This window comes from Pararge aegeria, chromosome 17 (assembly GCF_905163445.1).
Source record: "Pararge aegeria chromosome 17, ilParAegt1.1, whole genome shotgun sequence".
Taxonomy (NCBI): Eukaryota; Metazoa; Arthropoda; class Insecta; order Lepidoptera; family Nymphalidae; genus Pararge; species Pararge aegeria.
Genome location: NC_053196.1, coordinates 3,283,445 through 3,303,149, shown reverse-complemented (window position 1 = coordinate 3,303,149; position 19,705 = coordinate 3,283,445). Strand labels below are relative to the sequence as shown.

The 19,705-nt window shown below is 35.2% G+C and overlaps 3 protein-coding genes across 5 annotated transcripts in view; 2 read left to right on the top strand and 1 right to left on the bottom strand.

Annotated features, from left to right (window-relative positions):
* The window catches only part of LOC120631292 (espin), a 94,827-nt gene extending 87,391 nt beyond the window's left edge, over positions 1 to 7,436 (top strand). Inside the window, exons 13-15 of the mRNA XM_039900777.1 lie at positions 3,428 to 3,624; positions 4,552 to 4,739; positions 6,636 to 7,436. Of these exons, the coding sequence (XP_039756711.1) occupies positions 3,428 to 3,624; positions 4,552 to 4,739; positions 6,636 to 6,748 (498 nt within the window). The 3' untranslated portion in view covers positions 6,749 to 7,436. The remainder of the gene's footprint in view (positions 1 to 3,427; positions 3,625 to 4,551; positions 4,740 to 6,635) is intronic.
* Positions 7,437 to 9,415: 1,979 nt separating this feature from the next.
* On the top strand, positions 9,416 to 11,421 carry LOC120631051. Its single transcript, XM_039900450.1, has one exon. It carries the CDS (start codon positions 9,498 to 9,500, stop codon positions 11,055 to 11,057), a length of 1,560 nt encoding a protein of 519 aa, XP_039756384.1. The 5' UTR covers positions 9,416 to 9,497; the 3' UTR covers positions 11,058 to 11,421.
* A 658-nt stretch (positions 11,422 to 12,079) lies between these two features.
* On the bottom strand, positions 12,080 to 18,475 carry LOC120631160 (aladin-like). Of its 3 annotated transcripts, none has more exons than XM_039900616.1 (7): positions 18,382 to 18,475; positions 16,941 to 17,029; positions 16,272 to 16,867; positions 15,483 to 15,695; positions 14,691 to 14,842; positions 13,594 to 13,792; positions 12,080 to 12,512 (listed from the first exon to the last, which is right to left on the bottom strand). In XM_039900616.1, exons 3-7 carry the CDS (start codon positions 16,793 to 16,795, stop codon positions 12,371 to 12,373), a joined length of 1,230 nt encoding a protein of 409 aa, XP_039756550.1. In that variant the 5' UTR covers positions 16,796 to 16,867; positions 16,941 to 17,029; positions 18,382 to 18,475; the 3' UTR covers positions 12,080 to 12,370. The 3 variants fall into 3 exon arrangements, with proteins under 3 accessions (XP_039756550.1, XP_039756551.1, XP_039756549.1); XM_039900617.1 differs by having other exon boundaries at positions 18,378 to 18,454; XM_039900615.1 differs by lacking the exon at positions 18,382 to 18,475 and having other exon boundaries at positions 16,941 to 17,132.
* Positions 18,476 to 19,705: the final 1,230 nt, after the last annotated feature.

Genomic DNA, 19,705 nt, shown 5'->3' with positions numbered 1-19,705 from the left:
TACACGCCTATCAGTCATAGTCCTTCAGATCCCGTTTCGGTCACGCCTCGCAAAGATCGCGTGTGATGTAACCATGAGTCTGTTTCTAACTGACGCAAAGCATCAGAGCATCGCACCGGTTCAGATTAACGGTACTAGCTATATTATCATTAAGAAGTCTAGGTTACGTTGTTATGGATATACCGGAAATGGTTGTTAGTTTTTGCCGCATTATCTTACTCAAATAATTTTTACCTTGTGTGTTGTAGTCTTAAATAAAACTTAGTTCGGTACTTACCTATAACAAAGTTAAAAAAAATTAAGCTCACTATATTATAAATGCATATCTTTTTCATTCCACTACATGTTAGACCTTGACTGCAATCTGACCTGTAAGCGATGAGGGTAGCGGGCTAACCTGTCAGGGAGTATGGTAGGCATACCCATAATCGGTTTTAAAGCGACATCGCACCGGAACTCTTAATCGCTTAGCCGCACGTCTTTGTCGGTAGGGTGTTAACTAGCCAGAGAAAATTCAGAAATCATAAATTTCCAAATTGCCGCAGTCTGGAAAGAAACCCGGGATCTCCTACTTTAATTCCAGGTTCGTAATTTAATTACAGTAGGTACGCCTGCGAATTCTGTACTTTTTAACTTTGAGGGAGTTAATTAACCTAAACGTGTTTGAAAGAAAACTGCTCAGGAATATATTTTGACCCGCATGAATTTGCGCTCAGTCGACCGGAGAAGCATTTTCAGGTGTCACAACGTCTAAAATGATACTGAATGATGATGAACTTATAGATTGTATTAAGAATGCTAGTGATAAACGACTAGCGCCAGGAATTATCTTTGCACCGTTCGAGTCCATGTAGGACTGAAGACATTGAAAACGCAGTCGTATTTGTATCAAAATACCCACCAACTCAATGTCATGGTTGTTAATCAAATATAATTTCAATTGCTTTTTGAAAACTTTCTATTAACTAAATAACAATTATTAGCAATTAATTAATATCTGACAAATAAGATTTTATAGTTTGCAAAAGTTTAATTATTTACCCACTTTATAAATTTACTGTGACATGTGACAGAGTATTTTAACACAATTTTAATTTAAATATCCCTTGCTTTGGAAAACATTTTGAGGAAACTGCATAGGCAAGCCTGAGAGTTCTCCATAATGTTCTCAAAGGTGTGTGGAGTCAACCAATCCTCACTGGGCCAGCGTGTTGGACTACGGCCTTAACACTTTCTCATTCCGAGAGGAGTCCCTTACCTTAGAATGGGCCGTTAATGGGTTGATGAAGATGATGATGATGATGATAACGATGGTTACAATTTTTTTTTTTTTTTGGATATACAGTCTTTACATAGAAGTTACTTAATACATATAATAACAATATTTTAATATAGACTAGACATTGCCGAAAAAATACAGTTAAATTACAATAGTAAAATAAAAGCATTGAGCAGAGCAGTAAGGCAATGGTGATGATTTAACACAATGCCACTTCAAATTCACTGTTAGATATAAGATTACGACCACTAACGAGGACTAAGGCAGATCTATACAGCGTACCTACTTTGAGTTGACTCAGCCAAAGTTAAAGCCAGAAAGTTTTGTATTTGACGCATAACTTTGTCTCGTTTAAAGTTTCTCATATCTGAGGTAAGACGAAGCACGCTCTATAGATCGCAGCCTTGGTTATGAGACATATTATTGGCGCCAATTATGTTGTACAAAACTCCCTGAACTAAAAATAACGCTAATCTAGGTCTATTTGTAATAACGGATCATTTTCGCAAAGAACATAGTAAAAAAGATGGCAATTTTTTTAAGTTTGTGTACAATAAAATCGGCACTACGGATTGTTGGTGACACTTACTTGTCCGGGTTACGATTGTTCATTTGACAGCTAAAATGTACGGTTTCTTATTTCAAATAGCTAATGTGTATGAGGTTATTATTTACCGTTTACATGTTTAGCGGCATTTATTGTGTACAAAACTTATCTCAATATGAATTTGCGTATAACGATCCATGAGCAAAAGTACACAATCGCATATAAATTAAAAATTCAGTAATTTTTATGACATTTGTTAACTGGTCCCATATCTCATTACAAAATGTATGATGAGTTTGCAACTGCGAAATATGCGGGATGCGGAGTGCCTATTAGGTATCAAAAAATGTACGTTATATATACATAATTGTTCGTTTAATAACAATAATTGCATCTACTATCAAGATATACAAGAAAAGGCAATCCGCCTTTCATGTCACACGATAACTGCATATCAACGATTAAAATTATTGGTTAGGTACATCTGAATGTTAACTTTTCGTACAACTAGTCTTTAACAATGTCTAAACCTAGACCGTATGTTGGTGAAACAAGATATCGCCCTCCAGGAAGCAGCCTTTCTGGCGGATACATCGATAACCCGTCTTGTCTCGTAAATCTTGATAGTGCAATTATTTTTTGATCAATTGTGCAGTTTGGTACATTTTTCGTAATTTTTTTTGACACCTAATTAAATCCTGAACGGTGCCATCTCACCGCGAGAAAGTGCGCGCGTATGACGATATGCGAAATGCAAATTATGCTGTTTAAACGAAGACGACCGTTGGCAATCTATCAGAAAAATTACTGAATAGGCACATCAGGTTATGCTAAACTTCTATAGGGAATTACGCTTTGGGTGATTACATGTGATTTACATATTCTCTTTAGTATGTTTATTATTCACATGTCTAGTTGTTTGCATTTTTGGTATATCTACCTTTATCCTCTTGGTTTCGATGCAATTTCCGGGCTGGGCCAAAATTTGTAAACTTTAAATTTTCCGTACCAACCCAGCGTACAACCCAAAGTGTAATGCTTTGGGTGGTTACATGTGGATTACAAATTATTTTTAGTATGTTTATTATTCACAGGTCTAGTAGTTTGCATTTTAGATATACCTACCTATTTACACTCTTGGGTTCGATGCAATTTCCGGGTCGGGCCGAAATTTGTAAACTATAAATTTTCTGTACCAGCCCAAACTTAGCAATTCGCTGTAGTGTCGTCCCGTCAGTCTTTAGGTTCTCTTTCTCTTTAGGTCAGGTCACTAAAATGTGATAACGAACGTTTATCTGATAACCGGTGTTGAAGGTGTGAAGCTTTTTAACTCGGATATAATTCATACAAGAGACATATTCCTGTGCCCAGTTGCGTGGCCTTTCTAAGTTGAACATGATAGTATTTCAAATAGAGTTCTGGTAGAGAAAAAAAATCCATCTTACCTTCAAAGCGTATCTAATAGAAGTTTGACATGACGTGTTCTCGTATTTATGTTAACCACAAATTGTCCAATATTCGGACAATTTATATATCAAATATCCGAATGGCGGGCATTCCCTCAATATCGCGCGGTTGGTCGACGGCAGGGCTTTTCGCAGATCCCCGAGCGGGACACAGCCGGCAACGTCATACCGTCGTGGAAGCGCCAGATGTTGGCGCGGAGGGCTGCGGAGAAAGCTCGGAAGGATTTGGAGAGAGAACTGGCGGGCGAAGCGGAGAGACGGAGAGCTGCGGCCGTGCCTGCGTGGAAGAGGCAACTGCTGGCAAGAAGGGAGGAAGCGGAGAGCCGATTGAGGTGAGTTAAAGCATTTAAAGCATAATTTCCAACCCAAAATCTTTTGAATATGTACAGACAGCAACAGTTAGGTTTGCAGGGGTTAGGTTTTTGTGTAATCTAGTTTAAGTATTAGTATGTATCTTTTGTTAATATGCACAACCTGCAGTCTGTTATCCTTTTGTTTTCCTTATCCTTAGGTTGCCTGGAAGAAATCGCTGGGCCGCCTTTTGTATACTGCTTCTGTCTGTGTTTTTTTTATTCTTTTTCTGTATTTTTTTGTGTGCACTAGTGGTGTTAGGGCAATGGATGCCAACTTTTTACATGTATAGCGCGTCTGAGTATAACGCCTCGTTGCTCTAGGGGTGATTATATTCGACAGATCACGAGATGAGTTCGATCCCCAGGTCGGGACAATGGTATTGTGTTTTTGATCTAGATTTTCTTAGTACCAGCTCGGGGTTTGAAAAAAAAAACTTTCTTTCACCGAGCAAGAGACCGACTTGATACCGATATTGCTTAGTGGTAGTAGATATTTCAGGAGTTAGCGAATAACATAGACATCAACATCCATATTTCTCCGAAAAAAAGCTCGTTAGACCGCAAAATATGGTTTCTCATGAACCGTCAGTCTGACGTAAGGCCAACATTGCTCGAAAACAATGGATTTACGGCATAAATGGCTGCAGATTGCCCACCAGGGTATACGTTCCTTGTGGGATTTTAAAAGTTAAATTCTTTATTCAAATAGGCCTATCACAGGCAGTTATGAAATTTATTACTACATGCGTCCAATCGCAGCCTGGTCTAAAGGTTCTAGCCGAGTGTTATAGGTATATTTTATGTTATGACCACCTTAGTTAGTCCCACATTAAAACCAATCAGCTATTTTTTTTCTAACTAATCAGCTATTGAGTTCATAAAACATCTTTTCTCTTACTTTTTCAGACAATCGTTATACACACCAAAAGTCGAAGAATCCAATGATATATGCAAACAAAATGGCGAATGGCGCGCTTACCCCAGCGGCACCCAGCGTGCCGTGTCCATAGACAATATCTCTCTGTGCTACGAGGTGCATTCGGAACCCACCCGCGCGCCTTCCGAAGTGAAACTCTCATCGGAACATTGCAATGGTAATTTTATGCAAAAACTTTATTACCTTAGTAGGTATGAAATGAAATACCTAATTAGCGACTCATTGTGTGTTGTTACCTAGATAAATAGGAAGAGTATTATAGAGAGATCTCTGTGACAGTTATCTTTAGGTCACAGACACTGATTGCTATCAGTAACACACCAGACTGACTGTCCATATAGACATGACTGCTAAAATTTGGAACAACTGTCCATTATCCCCGTTCGAAACGCCAAATGTGACACACGAGTAGGAACAATTGTCTATTCAATATAACTTGTCCCCTTTAAATATACGTTAGGGGACAAGTCAGAATGAATGGACTGTTTAACTATAGTATTATTATTAATTTAGATTTTAGTTCCTTGGACGCTTATATTACAGCGTCACATTTAAGCGCCAGAATGGCGTCAGTGGTGTTTTATGGTGATGAAAGACGTCAGTTGTGACAGAATAATTATTTTACTCTGTGGTTTAAATCAGTGAGAGCAAAAACCAAGGCAAATATCAGCGGTGAGATGGGCCCTATTCTAATTTACATAATTAGAATAGGGCCATGATTCTCTTTGAAATTGAAATATTAACTGCGCAAGAAATGAACCTCGTTACGTATACTATGACATATTATACGTAACAAATTGCGGTTATGAGTATGTTAAGATTAGAATGAGGTAAATCTATTCAAACTTTATATGTTCAAGGAAGTTAGCAGGTAATTTGTCCCACTGATTGGCTGATACCGATTTATTGAATTCTGCGCATCAAGACGCACGAAGTTCGAGTAGTCATAAAATTTGATTCGGACTGTACTCCTAATGTATACAATCATTTGTGTACACTTTTTGCGAGTATTTTCTTAAAGTGTCAATATTATTGCTTATCAATACGTACTGATGTTTATACTAGACATAAACCAACACCAATCACCAACCCCTCTGCCCAGCGACGTGATCATGGACAAACCCTCCAATTGACAGAGGTTTCTAGTTCAGATGTACTAATGTTTATGTACTAGAAATAAATGTACTAGACACTGTACTGATGTTTATGTACTACACATAAATGTACTAGACACTGTACTGATGTTTATGTACTAGACACTGTACTGATGTTTATATACTAGTCATAAATGTACTAGACACTGTACTGATGTTTATGTACTAGACATAAATAAATAAATAAATAAATATACTACGAAAATACACACATCGCCACCTAGCCCCAAAGTAAGCGTAGCTTGTGTTATGGGTACTAAGATGACTGATGAATATTTTTATGAATTATATATACATAAATACTTAGAAAATACATATAAACACCCAGACACTGAAAAACACTTAATGCTCATCACACAAACATTTTCCAGTTGTGGGAATCGAACCCACGACCTTGGACTCAGAAAGCAGGGTCGCTGCCCACTGCGCCAGTCGGCCGTCAAATAACATAAACATCAGTACATCTGAACTAGAAACCTCTGTTAATTGGAGTGTTTGTCCATAATCACGACGCTGGACATACGGGTTGGTGACCGAAGTAATGATATTACTAGTAAATGATAGTAGTACAAGCACAGGGGACGCTGCTACCCGTTCTCTGCCAAATTCCCTTTGGCGCCTCGTACGACACCCACGGGAAGAGAAGGGTTGGTCACCACACGGCGCAACTTAATCATACCAATCGGTTTTCCTTGGTTTTCCTAATCCTAAGGTTGCCTGGAAGAGATCGCTACCAAGCGATAAGGCCGCCCTTTGTATCCTACTTTTTAAGTTTCTTCTTGTTGTGTCCATTTTTTTTTTTCAATTTGTGGTATACAAATAAAGTGTATAAATAAATAAATAGATACTGGAACTTTTTAATAAGCCAAAAAAAAAACTCACGTCCATTATTGTTTCAGGACACTCAACATCGAACGGCCATCATACGGTGGCGGAGGAAGAAAAGGCAAAAATTATCCCGTGGCGAGCACAATTGCGTAAAACAAACAGCAAACTTAATTTACTTGAGTAGGTTAACTAGTGGTAGGATCGGTTAGGTTGCTAGTGGTAGAAACGAATCTCTATGGTAGTTTTTGTATTAATGGCAACATCGTAAAATATATCTACTATATTTCATATGTTGCCTCACTCTAAATTTGTATTCGATAGCTGTTTCGTAATCTACCTACATTTTATTGAATTTCGAACCGACTTTTTCGATAAGTTTTATTCAAATATTTAAAACTAGTTTAGTATTTCTGCGAGTATTAATTTTTATACCTTGGACGTATTCTAATGTGTGAAAATTAAATTTATACTTTTACTTAACGCTCTTTTTTTTTAATTTAAAATTTAGTGATTATTGAACAAAGATTTTTATACTTTTATAATAAAGAAATTATATGTTAAGCTAAACATAACTATTCTACGATGTAAAAATGTAAATCTTTTAACTTTTTTTTAAATGTCCGTTTAATCGTTAACTCAAATTTAGATCAGAAAATTTGTATTTCTAAAAACATAGATAATGTATTTTAACGTTTTAAAAATGGGAATAAATATTTAATAGAATTTAGTTTTACACTAATATGCAAGTGATATAAATGTTGCAATATTAGTTTTAAGCTTAACAGAGGCTTTGAATGATCATACTTATAACCTAGATACGATTATGTAAGTTATAAATCATTACGAATGTTAATAAAAACCTGTTGCTTAAACTTTGTGTTTTAATATTGGATTATCTATACGTAAAAAAAACAGCTCAACACGCAATTTAAAATGGATGATTATAATTAGTGTATCTAACATAACTTACACACACACGCAATTACTTTGTAGTTAGATAGGTACTTACGCGTTCGAGTAATATACATAAGCCTATGATATAAAACTTCGGAACGTTCGGCCGTTGAAATAATGCGTCCGTCACGGGTCGAGATTGAACTGACGATGTAACTTCTCTTCATCTTTCTTATTATTGTTTTTGTTTGAAAACTTTATTGCACACATATTTCAGAAGAAACTTAGAATAGAAAATGGAGCGTGCAAAGACCGTCTTATCGCTAAAGTGATCGTCCAGACAAACTTTTTCTTCTGTTATTGTATTAGTTCCCTTCTAGCGTATTATTTTAATAAATATAAAAGTATCAATGATTCAAATAACTTAATAATTCTTTATTTATTTTTCAATCCATGAGAAAACAGTATTTACTGCACTGTTACAAGGTTAGGTATGTCCACAGATTATTATTGTTTTATATGACCAACTGACAGACGAGGAACACATTCATCATATCAACCCATTACCGGCCCACTACAAGACACGGGTCTCCTTCGACAATGAGAAGGGGTTAAGGCCGAAAGCCATGCTGGCTCAGTTGTTGGTGGACTCCACACGCCTTTGAGAACATTATGTAGAACTCTCAGGCATGCGGGTTCCTCACGATGTTTTTTGTCGCCGTTGAAGCAAGTAATATTTTAATTACTAGAAACGCACATAACTTAGAAATGTTAGAAGTGCGTGCCGGGATTTGAACTCGGTCCCCCTAAAGTGAAGTCTTTCGAAATCGCTTCTATGTGCTATTTTAGTTTGGCAGAGATGTGGAGATCCGTAGAAGAGCTAGAGTTACCGACATAGCTCAACGAGTCGCGAAGCTGAAGCTTCAATGGGGAAATGGACGTTGGGGTTCCAGGGTGTTCAAGTGGTCGGCCACCAACCAAGTAGACAGACGACATCAACCGAGTCGCGGGGAGCCGATGGAAACAAGCGGCCCAGAATCGTTGAGTTTGGAACGCCATACAAGACCTATATCCAACAGTGGACGTCAATCGGTTGATTTGATGATGACGATGACGTAGTAGGAAGCGTTTCTGCTTGGCCTTATCGAGGATGCCAAGTTTTTGCTATCTAGTTTGTAAAGATCTGAATACAATTGTCATCACCCCTCTTACCGCGGGTTTCGTACGAGGCGACTGAGGTAATTAAGTCAAAATCAAATATTTATTTATTCAAATAGGCACATAGATGGCACTTTTGATGCGTACATTACATTTAAAATATGAAATAGAGGGTTCCAACCGCGCTCTGGACTAAGAAGAAGCGCACAACAAACTTGGCCGGTTGTTTTTTTTTCGTTAACACCATCTCACATTGCCATTTAAAACTATTAAAGAAGCAACCTGGTTAGAGCCATAATTTATACCCAAGCATTTTTATAGTTGGCGTACTTTATTATGAAAATTAAGCCTAATTTGCTATACTCCGCGAACAGCAGGAGAATCTGTATGGTGTAATTTATAATTTCTCAACTTCAATCCGTATTCTCCACAGCAAGCAGATCGTCGGCAATGTACCCTCTTCGCACGTTTCGCTCCGAAACCAGAGCATCCTCAGGAGATGTTTAAACTGTAATAGGGCTTTTCTATAAGAATATAACGAAAAACGAGAAGTAGCGTCCTGTTGTACTACTATCAACTATTGCGATCGCCAACCCGTCCGTCCTGATTATGGACCATTCATCCCGTTGGTACACGCCTTTAGTCCATCAGTGGACTGTTATAGACAATAGATGTACATTTTCACTGTAGATGGGACTTTGAAATATCATAATATAATAGCTAAAGCGCAAATAATAAAACAAATATCGATAAAATACTTTATGTTACAGCAATAACAATAACGTAAAACACGGCGAAATTTTGAAATAAAGTAAAACAAAATATGCAACTCAGATTAGGTAATAATCTTAAACTTGTTTAAAATAAACAATAGGTTTGCCATGGCGTTTTATAGGAATATATTTTTAATTTATTTTTCAGCGCAAGTTATTTTAGCCTACAACGTATATTGTACTCGAGCATTTAATATGTCCAGCATAAAGGGCAATCTACCTGATCTCTCAGTAATTTCTAGAATATTTTATGATTTTTTAGGACCAGTGATGAGATCTTTTTCTGGAAATAAGCTGAAAATTAATAATTATAAAGAGTCATTAGTACATATAGCGATTAATAAGAAAATTGAAGAATTAAAACCTTTTCTACAAGACAGTGACGTAATATCAAATGAAGAAAAGTTTACGTTAGAAGATCACGACGACACGACGATAATAGAATTTTTGCCTAAAACAGAAGAACACAACCAAAAGACCGAAGACGATTCATTCAAAAGTAATCTTAAGGATTACAAAAAACTAAAAGAGAAGATAAATAAAGCTCTAACAAAGGAAGCGGTTTCAATGAAAACAAAAGACCTCGTAGTAAAAACCTTGGATGGTTTAATAAAGTCTTTACTTAGAAGTCAATGTAAATGGAAAAGAAATCTTCGAGCTGTGAAATCCGAAAACCCCTCGGACATAGCAAGAAAATGGAACAGTGGCTTGCAGAGAATTAAAGAAGTTATTCTCGACTTTGTTAAAAACAAATCGGTTAATTCGAGACGAAACGATGACGTTCTGAACATTTTAAATGCTATTCTAATTATGTTTAGAAGTGTTTCAGAGAACGTTGATATTATTTCCAAAAATTATAGAATTCTATGCGATTTTATACCAAAAGAAAGTAACAACTATGTTGTGAAATCTGAAGAAACGAACGCAGGTGCTTTAAGAAATAATTGGGACAAAACCGACCTTGAGGAGGTCCGCTGTCATATCGTCGTTTGTTCAGACGAGCTGAAAGAATTTATGATAAATTTTTATCAATCATTAAATGAAACAGCTGTAAGTGTGTTAAACAATTACGTCGAAATGTACACGAAGGACGTGAACGCAGACAACGAAAGCGAAAAAAAAGTAATAATATCTCTTCTTAATAATATTTCCAGAAATCTTGAGAAAGATATCTCTAAAGTATTTGTAAAAGAAACAAAAGAGCTGGGGCTTCATGAAGGAAAAAATAATCAGGCTAATATAAAAGCTATGTCTAGTTATGTCATAAATACTATTAAAAGCGTCAAATATTTTGCGAAACAGCTGTTAAAATCGGAGTTGCTTGTTTTAAGAGAAAATATATTTTCGATTATATTTGATGATTTAAATGTCAATTTGGATGTCGATTTGGGGAATTTGGAAAGAGATTTCTTAAGTAAAATCTGTACAACGTTTCGTTTCTGCAACGGCAGATATAGAGGTAGGAGGCAAGGCTCAAATAATCTTAATAAAAACAATCTATACGTTCAATTAAAATTAACTTTTGACGAAGATATTACGAACAGTTATAGGAAATTTTTAAACTTAGCGTCTTCTAAATACAGTCATTTCATCCAAGTAAAGAGTTCCAAGACAAATTTTATTGCGACGAGAACTACTCTGATGAATAATGTTAATAATCACAAGTGACTATGAGAATAATGTAAATATAGCTTAATATCTATAATTCGATTTCGTAATGAAAGTCATACCGAGGTTCGATGAAGTCCTCTTCACAATAATCATGTATGGGCCCAGTAAATTACCCTTACTGGCTTTGGTAATAAAGGTATAATCGAATACCTGACGGTGTATAGGATAAGGACTTCCTAAGTCAACTTTCCCAAGATATCAAAGGCGTCGAAACTCTCTGTATACGGTGGCATTATTACCTTGCGGAAGTTGTAATTTATTGCTCTGCTTAAAATAAAATAATAAAATAAACAATAAAGAACTGTTGCTATATGTCAAATTACTTTTTCAAATTCATTTATTTCAAGTAGACCTTACTGTACGGGAGCTATGGTGATACGCTCGACAGTAACAATAGGAAGATCTTCCTTCGAGCGGGTGATCGTGCTCGGGGACCGACGTCCGAACATTCATTTTTGGAAGTTGTATATATAGGCATTCTTCGTGAACACGTCGCTCGCGATGCAGGGTTTTTGTGACGCCATCTAGTTTTTGTAATGTGGAGACCGCTACACCTAGTTTAAAAGCACCTTTGAAAGGATATCTGTACTTTTCTCAGACAATATGCAGATATCACTAATTTATGTCCGTTTCTAGTAAGTCGATTGTTTATCACTACATTTTATATGTATCTCTACTCTAGTAACTTTTATATTAACACACCAGCTATTTTGAATGAGAATTAGATTATCTAAACACAGTATATTCAGAATTAATTCAACTTAACGTAACTTTTTTAAAAGCTTGAGTTCATCTTAGCTTCAAAAGACCATACTCCTAGCGGGACTAAAAATAAAATGTCTTACCTAAAATGACAGGTCTGAAAGTAATTATTCTTGTAAAAAAGGATAGCACTATTTACGACTGCTGTTCCGGTTTCAAAGACAAGTTTCAGTTAGGCAGCAAACCGTAGACTCGCCGTTGTCAACATACAAGAGTTACCGACATTTTGCATATTTTACGTAAACAAAAATACTTAAAACATATAAATAAAAAATATATTTTCAAGATAAACTTTTTACAACAAATACCATTGATACATTACAAAAATTGTTTGATACTTCTTAAAATATAATATAATAACTAACCAATCCGGATTCACATTACTTCCAGCACAGTACTGCTGTGGTCTTTTTTTTGATAGTTATTATTGACAGTCCAATCTATCACAATAAAAAAAAAATTAACTGGAATGCTACTGATTAATGTTAACCAGTTATATTTTGAAAAAAGAATCAAATTGTTCAGTGTTGCCATGCTGTAATATTACGTCAATAACTGTCAGTGTATATAATGGGGAAGTGTTGTATCCTACCGCTTGACCAGGCGATGGACAGACAAGCGCCCTCTGTGAAGTTCTGTTGGAAGGCCATGGTTGACGGCACTTCGTTGTCTATGCCACTGATGAAGCAACTGAAAATAATTGATTTGGCTTTAAACATACAACTTAAATTTAATCAGTTCATTACCACCTTCGCTTAAAGCAGTATTATTTTTAACTAGCCGATCTGCGCAACTTTGTCTGCATCAAATCGGTTATATTAAAAAAATCTAGAACCTAATTGCAGCGCCACCTACCGGGTCCAGTTTTGATTTCCTAACTAACTATTGGCATTCAATCACACACACCTCAACTCACATTTCGTATGAGTAAACATATTATTTTATATGACACACAGTGGCGTGCACTTCATACATGCACAAAAGCACTGCATTCCCTAAAATTGAAATATAGCCTGTATAAGAGGAGGATTTTTACCATTTTATGCAATTTTCCTGCTGTATGCATACCCTGGTAAGAAATCCAGTGCACGCCACTGATGACACACCATAGGTATGTCGTAATTGGTACCCCTGTTTTAAACTGATGGACATAGTACTATTGGTAGTTCTTTCTAATAAAACTTTGTTTACTGAAATAGGCCTCATTGAAGGATCATACATTCATGTTTTGATGCACAACAAACTCCGCCAGTTTGCTTTTTTTTTTTAATTATTTCCATCTCATATAATATTTATAAAAAAAATCCCTAACCTAGATAAATTATTCTCAATTATTTTAAATTAGGTTCTAAAGAAAAGAAGTACTAAAGCTAATTTCATTACTATTAGATAAATAACTGTATAAAGTCGTAATATTAAAATTGCGCAGTGCCAAACATAGCCGTACCATCAGCTATGCTGACATTTAAGGTCTAATGAGATCGCAGATTCCTATGGCAACAGCAAAAAGATTATTGCGCAGTCTGATGGTATTGGCGTGCACTCCATATTTTTCAAAGTGATTTGCATAAAAAAACGCTTCCTATCCTATAATTTTTACTTAACCCATGCAAGTTATGTAAAAATTGTCCTATACAGGTTTTTTCCATTTTATGGTATCTTCTTGTTTAATGCCTACCCTGGCAATATCCTGTGCGCAAATAACTATGTAAACAACAAAGCTGCCAAAAATGTAATTATACTGCAGCCATTTAAATATAAATTAACTTACCATGGTGTAATACTAAGCTGCATCATCAGTTGTGTTGTACAGAACACAGATATGAGGTGGGTTTCTTCATACAGTATCGCCAGGTAGCTGCCTGTGGGGTCCCAGCACATATCCAGTATGGGTCCTCCCACCGCTTCTCCAGAGGGTAGTTCTATTTTTGTTACGTCAAGAACTGGTTGTGCTTTGGTTGACTTTGCTCCTGAAAATGATAAGTAGGTTTGTAGTATATAAAAGAAATATATACAAGTAATCCAGTATGGACTACTTTATTTTAGTAGACATTCAGCAGTTTTCATCACAACATTCATTCATAAATAAATTTTTGCTTATTTCAATCTCAGTGGGATCTGACAGTTTATGAAAAGTGTAAAATAATATTCATCATCATAATCCGACCTACGACCTACACAGCGCCATAATAATATTGCATATCATGAAATGAAAATTGTTTATCTGAGGTAAGAGGTTAGTATACGAATCTCATAACATTAACAACAAAAAAAAGAAACTTTGCATATACATAAATGTAGTTACAATAAGAAATATCAACTAATGCAATTCTATTGCTGGAATAAGGTGCATCAGGATTGATTCCTATTGCACTGAAAAATAAAACCCCAGGCCCTCATCAAATTATTGTCTGAGTTTAAATCTAAAAAATACTATTACATTTTTTAAACACATGCTCAGACTCGAGAAACATCCCAATATCTTGGCACAGAGACTGCTTACAGACATAAATACTAAACGTCTGAAGAAATGGCATATACTAGACTTGCACGAAAGATAAAGCTTTAAGTACCGGACCATAATTAACTCTATAGGGGAGCATATTCACTGGAATACCCTTAAAAATCAAACAGCATGTAAACATACAATCTGATTATGGCTGGAAAAGCTGATGGCAGATAATGCAAAAAAAAAATATCTATGGTATCCTACTACTTACGTATAATAAAAAATGCAGATAGATTATACCCTGGATCAACATATATGCTGCTTCTTATCCCGGGAAAATGTAATGTCCCCACAAGTGTCATGAAAAACTAAAAAACCGCGTACTAAGCCGCAGGCAACAGCTGGTATATAATACTTACCATTCATCAAGCCAGTATTGCTCAAGGCATAGACAATAGGTTCTCCTTTAGCAGCAAACAGCACCATATCTTTGGGTCCCCAACAAGCAGCTACAACCCGGCAGCCCCGGGCACACCAACGCTCGGGGGTCCAGGCTTGAGTGTCCCACACCCTGTTCAAATAATAATGTAGACTAGATCATCTTGCCATGTTTTACAGGTTGGACGGGACCATCTGATTATGTAATTTTTTTTTTGACATCAAATATTTACCCATAATACGTGCATCTGTAGGATTTTCTTTATTTAGTAATAAGGCACCCAAAATGTACCTTCTATTGTTTTTAAATTTAATTCTTATGATTCTATGTTATGTGCAGTAATTTATTTCATTTTTTATTTTCTAATGTATTTATTTGTTCATTCATAACATTATTGAAAGATCTAGTGACATGAAACCCTATGTCATGATCAAAGCCAAGATAAAAACCACTATGGGTATCATCAGTATAGAATTCCAGATACTTTATTAAAAATTTATTAAAATAAAGGATCTATATATAGTTATATACAATATACATATATATATATATTTATTGTAAGAGATTGCTTGCAGCAATAAGGCTGCCTTTGCATACCTCTTTTCTTGTTCTTTTGTTTATTCTTTATTTTATGTATATTTTGATGTTTGTGTGCAGTATTTCTTCTTCTTCAAGTGGCATGTTTCCATAAACACCTTTGTTTTAAACAATTTATATAACTACTTGCTTAGAGGTGAATCCTCACACTAAGAATTGCACAGCAAAAACATACCTGAATATAATAGAAGATGTAGCAGCAAATATTTTACTAGCACTCAAAGACCATCTAGCAAACACAATGCCACCTCCTGCAACTCTCCGCAAAGGTACAGCCATTTCCATACTGACGTCCCAAACTAGCATAGAGGTGTCTGCTCCACAACAGCTGACTAAGAGATCGCCATTTGGAGACCAGCTCACGTCTGTAACTGGACTGTGTCCAGATCTGAAATGGCAACAATGAGGTTAAACCAAAATTCAATTTGGTAATCAGATTTGTGTTATTGGAATAAAAAAAGAGATGGTGAGACAGTAAGGTAAAGTGTATTAAAAACAGAGAACAAAATTGGTCCCATTTAATAGTCTCTTTGATTCACCATAGACTTTTTTAGTTTTTAGCAAACCTTTATCAATACTTATGTCAATTCATTGAGGCTTCAAACTATAATTTCTTATGCCTTTAAAACATGGTCACTTACTATGGCCATCATTGGAAGAGCTATGTGCATATTCAATTTAGACATTACCAACTCAGCTGTATTAGTAATGAAAGCTGAAGTAGCAATCGACAGGGTGCAAAGCACAGAGAACTAAAGGATGTTAGGTTACAGGGTGCTGTAGCGGCAACCAGTGGCAGCAGTGTCTAAGCTTTAAATCTCTCTCATATGACAGAGGAAGTATGTAACTAAAAGAAGGATGTTCAAATGTTGAGGATAATGGTTAAGCACAAAGGGTTTATGAAACGCCAAAAACTTATAAATGACAATTTAACACTCATTAATCATAAATTTTACTAGCTTACCTCTTTAAAACAACTGCATTACTGGAAGATGGTTTTGTGAACATGGAATTTGGGTCAACAGTCCATACAATCACACCCTGTTCACATCCAACCGCTATTTCAGATGCTGAGTATGGTCTCCAGCATAATGACGACACATGACCTTGCGCCTTACATTTTAAGGTAGATACAAATGAAACTTCGGAACAATACACTCTTACATTATCATCAGCTGTTGCTAAAGCAATTTTTGTAGTATGCGGATGCCAAGCAAGGCACTTCACAGGTGAACTACTCCAGGTTCTAGTTCTTGAGTATTTCGATACGATTTTAGGCCCTATGTCCTTCAAATGCGGCTGCATGAAGTATCGTAATGTAGTAAACAAATTCGTCACTTTCAAAGCATATGACGCTGTTAAAGCTAGCACTTTGCTTTCTCGGTTCACATTGGTATCGGCAGCAACGCTCAAAGCTTCTAAAAAACCTTGTTTATACCACACACTTGTTATTTTTTTCAGCAAATTGTCTTCGACATCGATATACATAGTTATGTTTTCATCCGACAGCCTGTGGTGGTGTAAATCTTTTGTAACATTGATTATTGGATGCTGTTTGATCTGAAACGCAAAAGTTAATAATTATTACAAAAAATATTGCTAACATCGCCAGAAAAACAAGCGTTAACCTTACCGAATTTGAGAAAGTAGAAATGCTTCCATAACGAACATTTCCGCAGCAATATGACTCGTTAATTTTACAAAATGCAGTCTCTTCTGGTCCTGGCAAGTGAGGAAAACTATTAAAAATCGACATTTTGATTAAAAATTGGGCAAATTTTCGAAACCGGCGAGTGCAATTCAAACTTTGGAAGTTCCGCCGCTGTCTGACAAGTGACAGTTGACAATATCTAAGGATGTGAAAATTCCTATTTCACTAGAATATTTGAGACGACCAAAGGATACTTTTTATCCTATGAAAATAAAAGGTTCCTACGGAATTTACAAAATAATTTTTGAATACCAATAATTACTGAAGTCAGAGAGTGAATGTGTCAGAGATTGCGTAACTAATTATTCTAAATGAGTGACTGAGCATATCAGTTCAATATTTTTATTTAAAAATACAAAAATCGTCATCTAGCCCCCAAAGTAGCTTGTGTTGTTGTACTAAGATGACTGATTAATAATATATTTAAATACTTATAATATACAGGTAAACACCTAGACACTGAAAAACATTCATGTTCATCACTAAAACATTTTCTTTTTGTGGGAATCAAACCCACATGTAATCCTTAATATTAAAATAGTATTTTAATATAAGCTTAGATATTATAAAAACTCTGAACTTATTGAGAGACGTTTTAATTAAAGATTTGTTGGTAGTTTGTTAGATTTTTATAGAATAATATAAAACTTATCTTGTTTATTTATTTATAAATTTACATACAAGAGATTAAACTGTTCCTACTTAAATGAATTACTAATAATATTATGTAGCCTTCTAAAATTATATTTGGTTTTGCATAATGTGTTTATTACATATGTGAATTTTTTTTTGAAGATTTGATGTGGTCTTATATTTAACTCAGTTAAAATAACGAAACAAAATAAGTAATGATGATGAGAAAGCGTCAAAACAAAATCATTTATGATTAGTTTTTTAGAGATTATACCTAGTGATCATGTAAAATTTTTCAAAAAAAATGTTTCTTTATGATCTCTTTTAAATTCATTATTCTTATAACGTTGCTTTATATGTATATACTAACTGTTGCCCGCGACTTCGTCTGCGTTAGATTTTGTTTTTAAAGTATTCAGTATCGCTAAGCCTTAAATGAGTATAGTAGTATATATATATATATATATAAAACATGTGACTGTCAATTAATTATAGACAAATAATTTGCAATAAAATAAAATAACTATAATTAAAGATCTAAGCTATCCTATCTCTTAAGTTGGAGCAGACTGCTCACGGTGTGCCAATTTAATTTAAAATCAGTTAAGTAGTTTAGGAGTCCATCGCGGACAAACATCGTGACAGGAGATTTATATAATTTAAGATGTAGCTTAATTTAAAAAACAATAAATAATATTATTACATAATATGTAACTATGTACTGACTTACGTATTCAAATTGGTAGCCAATCGGTTTCCTCGAGCCACGTTAGTTGAGGGAAAACCGCTTATTTTAAAAAGTGATACCTACGTATCACTTTCAGTTGCAACCCTTTTTGACATTATGTCAAGGTATTTTTTTTCTTTCCCATAAGGACAAGGCAAAAGTATATCACCGTACAGCCAAATATATAATAATATTAATAATAAAAATATTTATTAACCACAATAAATAAATAAATTACAACATACTACAAGAGGACAGAGAAAAAAAAAATATATAATAATTTAGGCGTATGTTGCTTCGTTGTGGTCAACGGGTTACCTACTCACCTCTGTGCCGCAGCACCATGGCAGTAAATGCCAAGGAATACTACAACGCTGATTTTCAGTAGGGACCAAAGGTAACGAACGGGTTTTCGCGGTCCGGCAGCGACATGGTCTGACGCAGTGTTTGCATACTCTATGGGTATAAATAACAAATATAATACAAACACTACGTCCTTATAACTTAACAATAATTACAAACATAAATTTAGGTCTACAAAATATATAATAAAAAAAAAAGAAAAACAAGATTATATCAAGATATAATATATATCAAGGTAAAGTTAAAATAAGTTACAATTTACTCAGGTCATATACATGGTTATCTTTGGTTTTGGCTTAAAACAGGTTATAATAAAATGGATTGGATGGAAATTAAGAAATAATGATGATCATTATTTCTTTATTTGCTTAAGGCTGATATGGTGGGCTTCGGCCGTAGCTAGGTAACGGTCAAACACGGAACCAAAAATACTTAGAGATATGGGTTTAATAAACTGCCATATCCATTCTTTTTCCTGCGCTTTCATACACATTTCCATCAGCATGGCTATCATGGGCATGGATGGATATAATATCCTAATAATAAAGGGAAGCCAACATCTCCTATTCCCTACGGCCGTGCTTTGGCAGCTGTACAACACAGAATTAAGAACAAACAGAAACCGTGTGTAGTAGTGTTTCTCGAACAGGCGGATAGTCACTTCATTCCATTTGGCAGTTGACAGTAATTATTTTACCTGTAACGTTCTAAACGTAACATAAAGTGTAAAAATGAGAAAAAGTTTGTTTAACTAGTAACATTCCGCGGATGTGAGATCATACGTGCGCTTTTTTTACCATTTTTGGGATACAACGCACTTCATGCAATAATGGCCATAGAATGAGGGTTCTGTTGGTTTTTAATTCTATGTGTTACGTTAATATTATCCCTTGTCAGGGGATAATATTAACGTAACACATAACGCTGCTGAAGTGGCCATTGTTCTTTATCATCGAATAAAAAA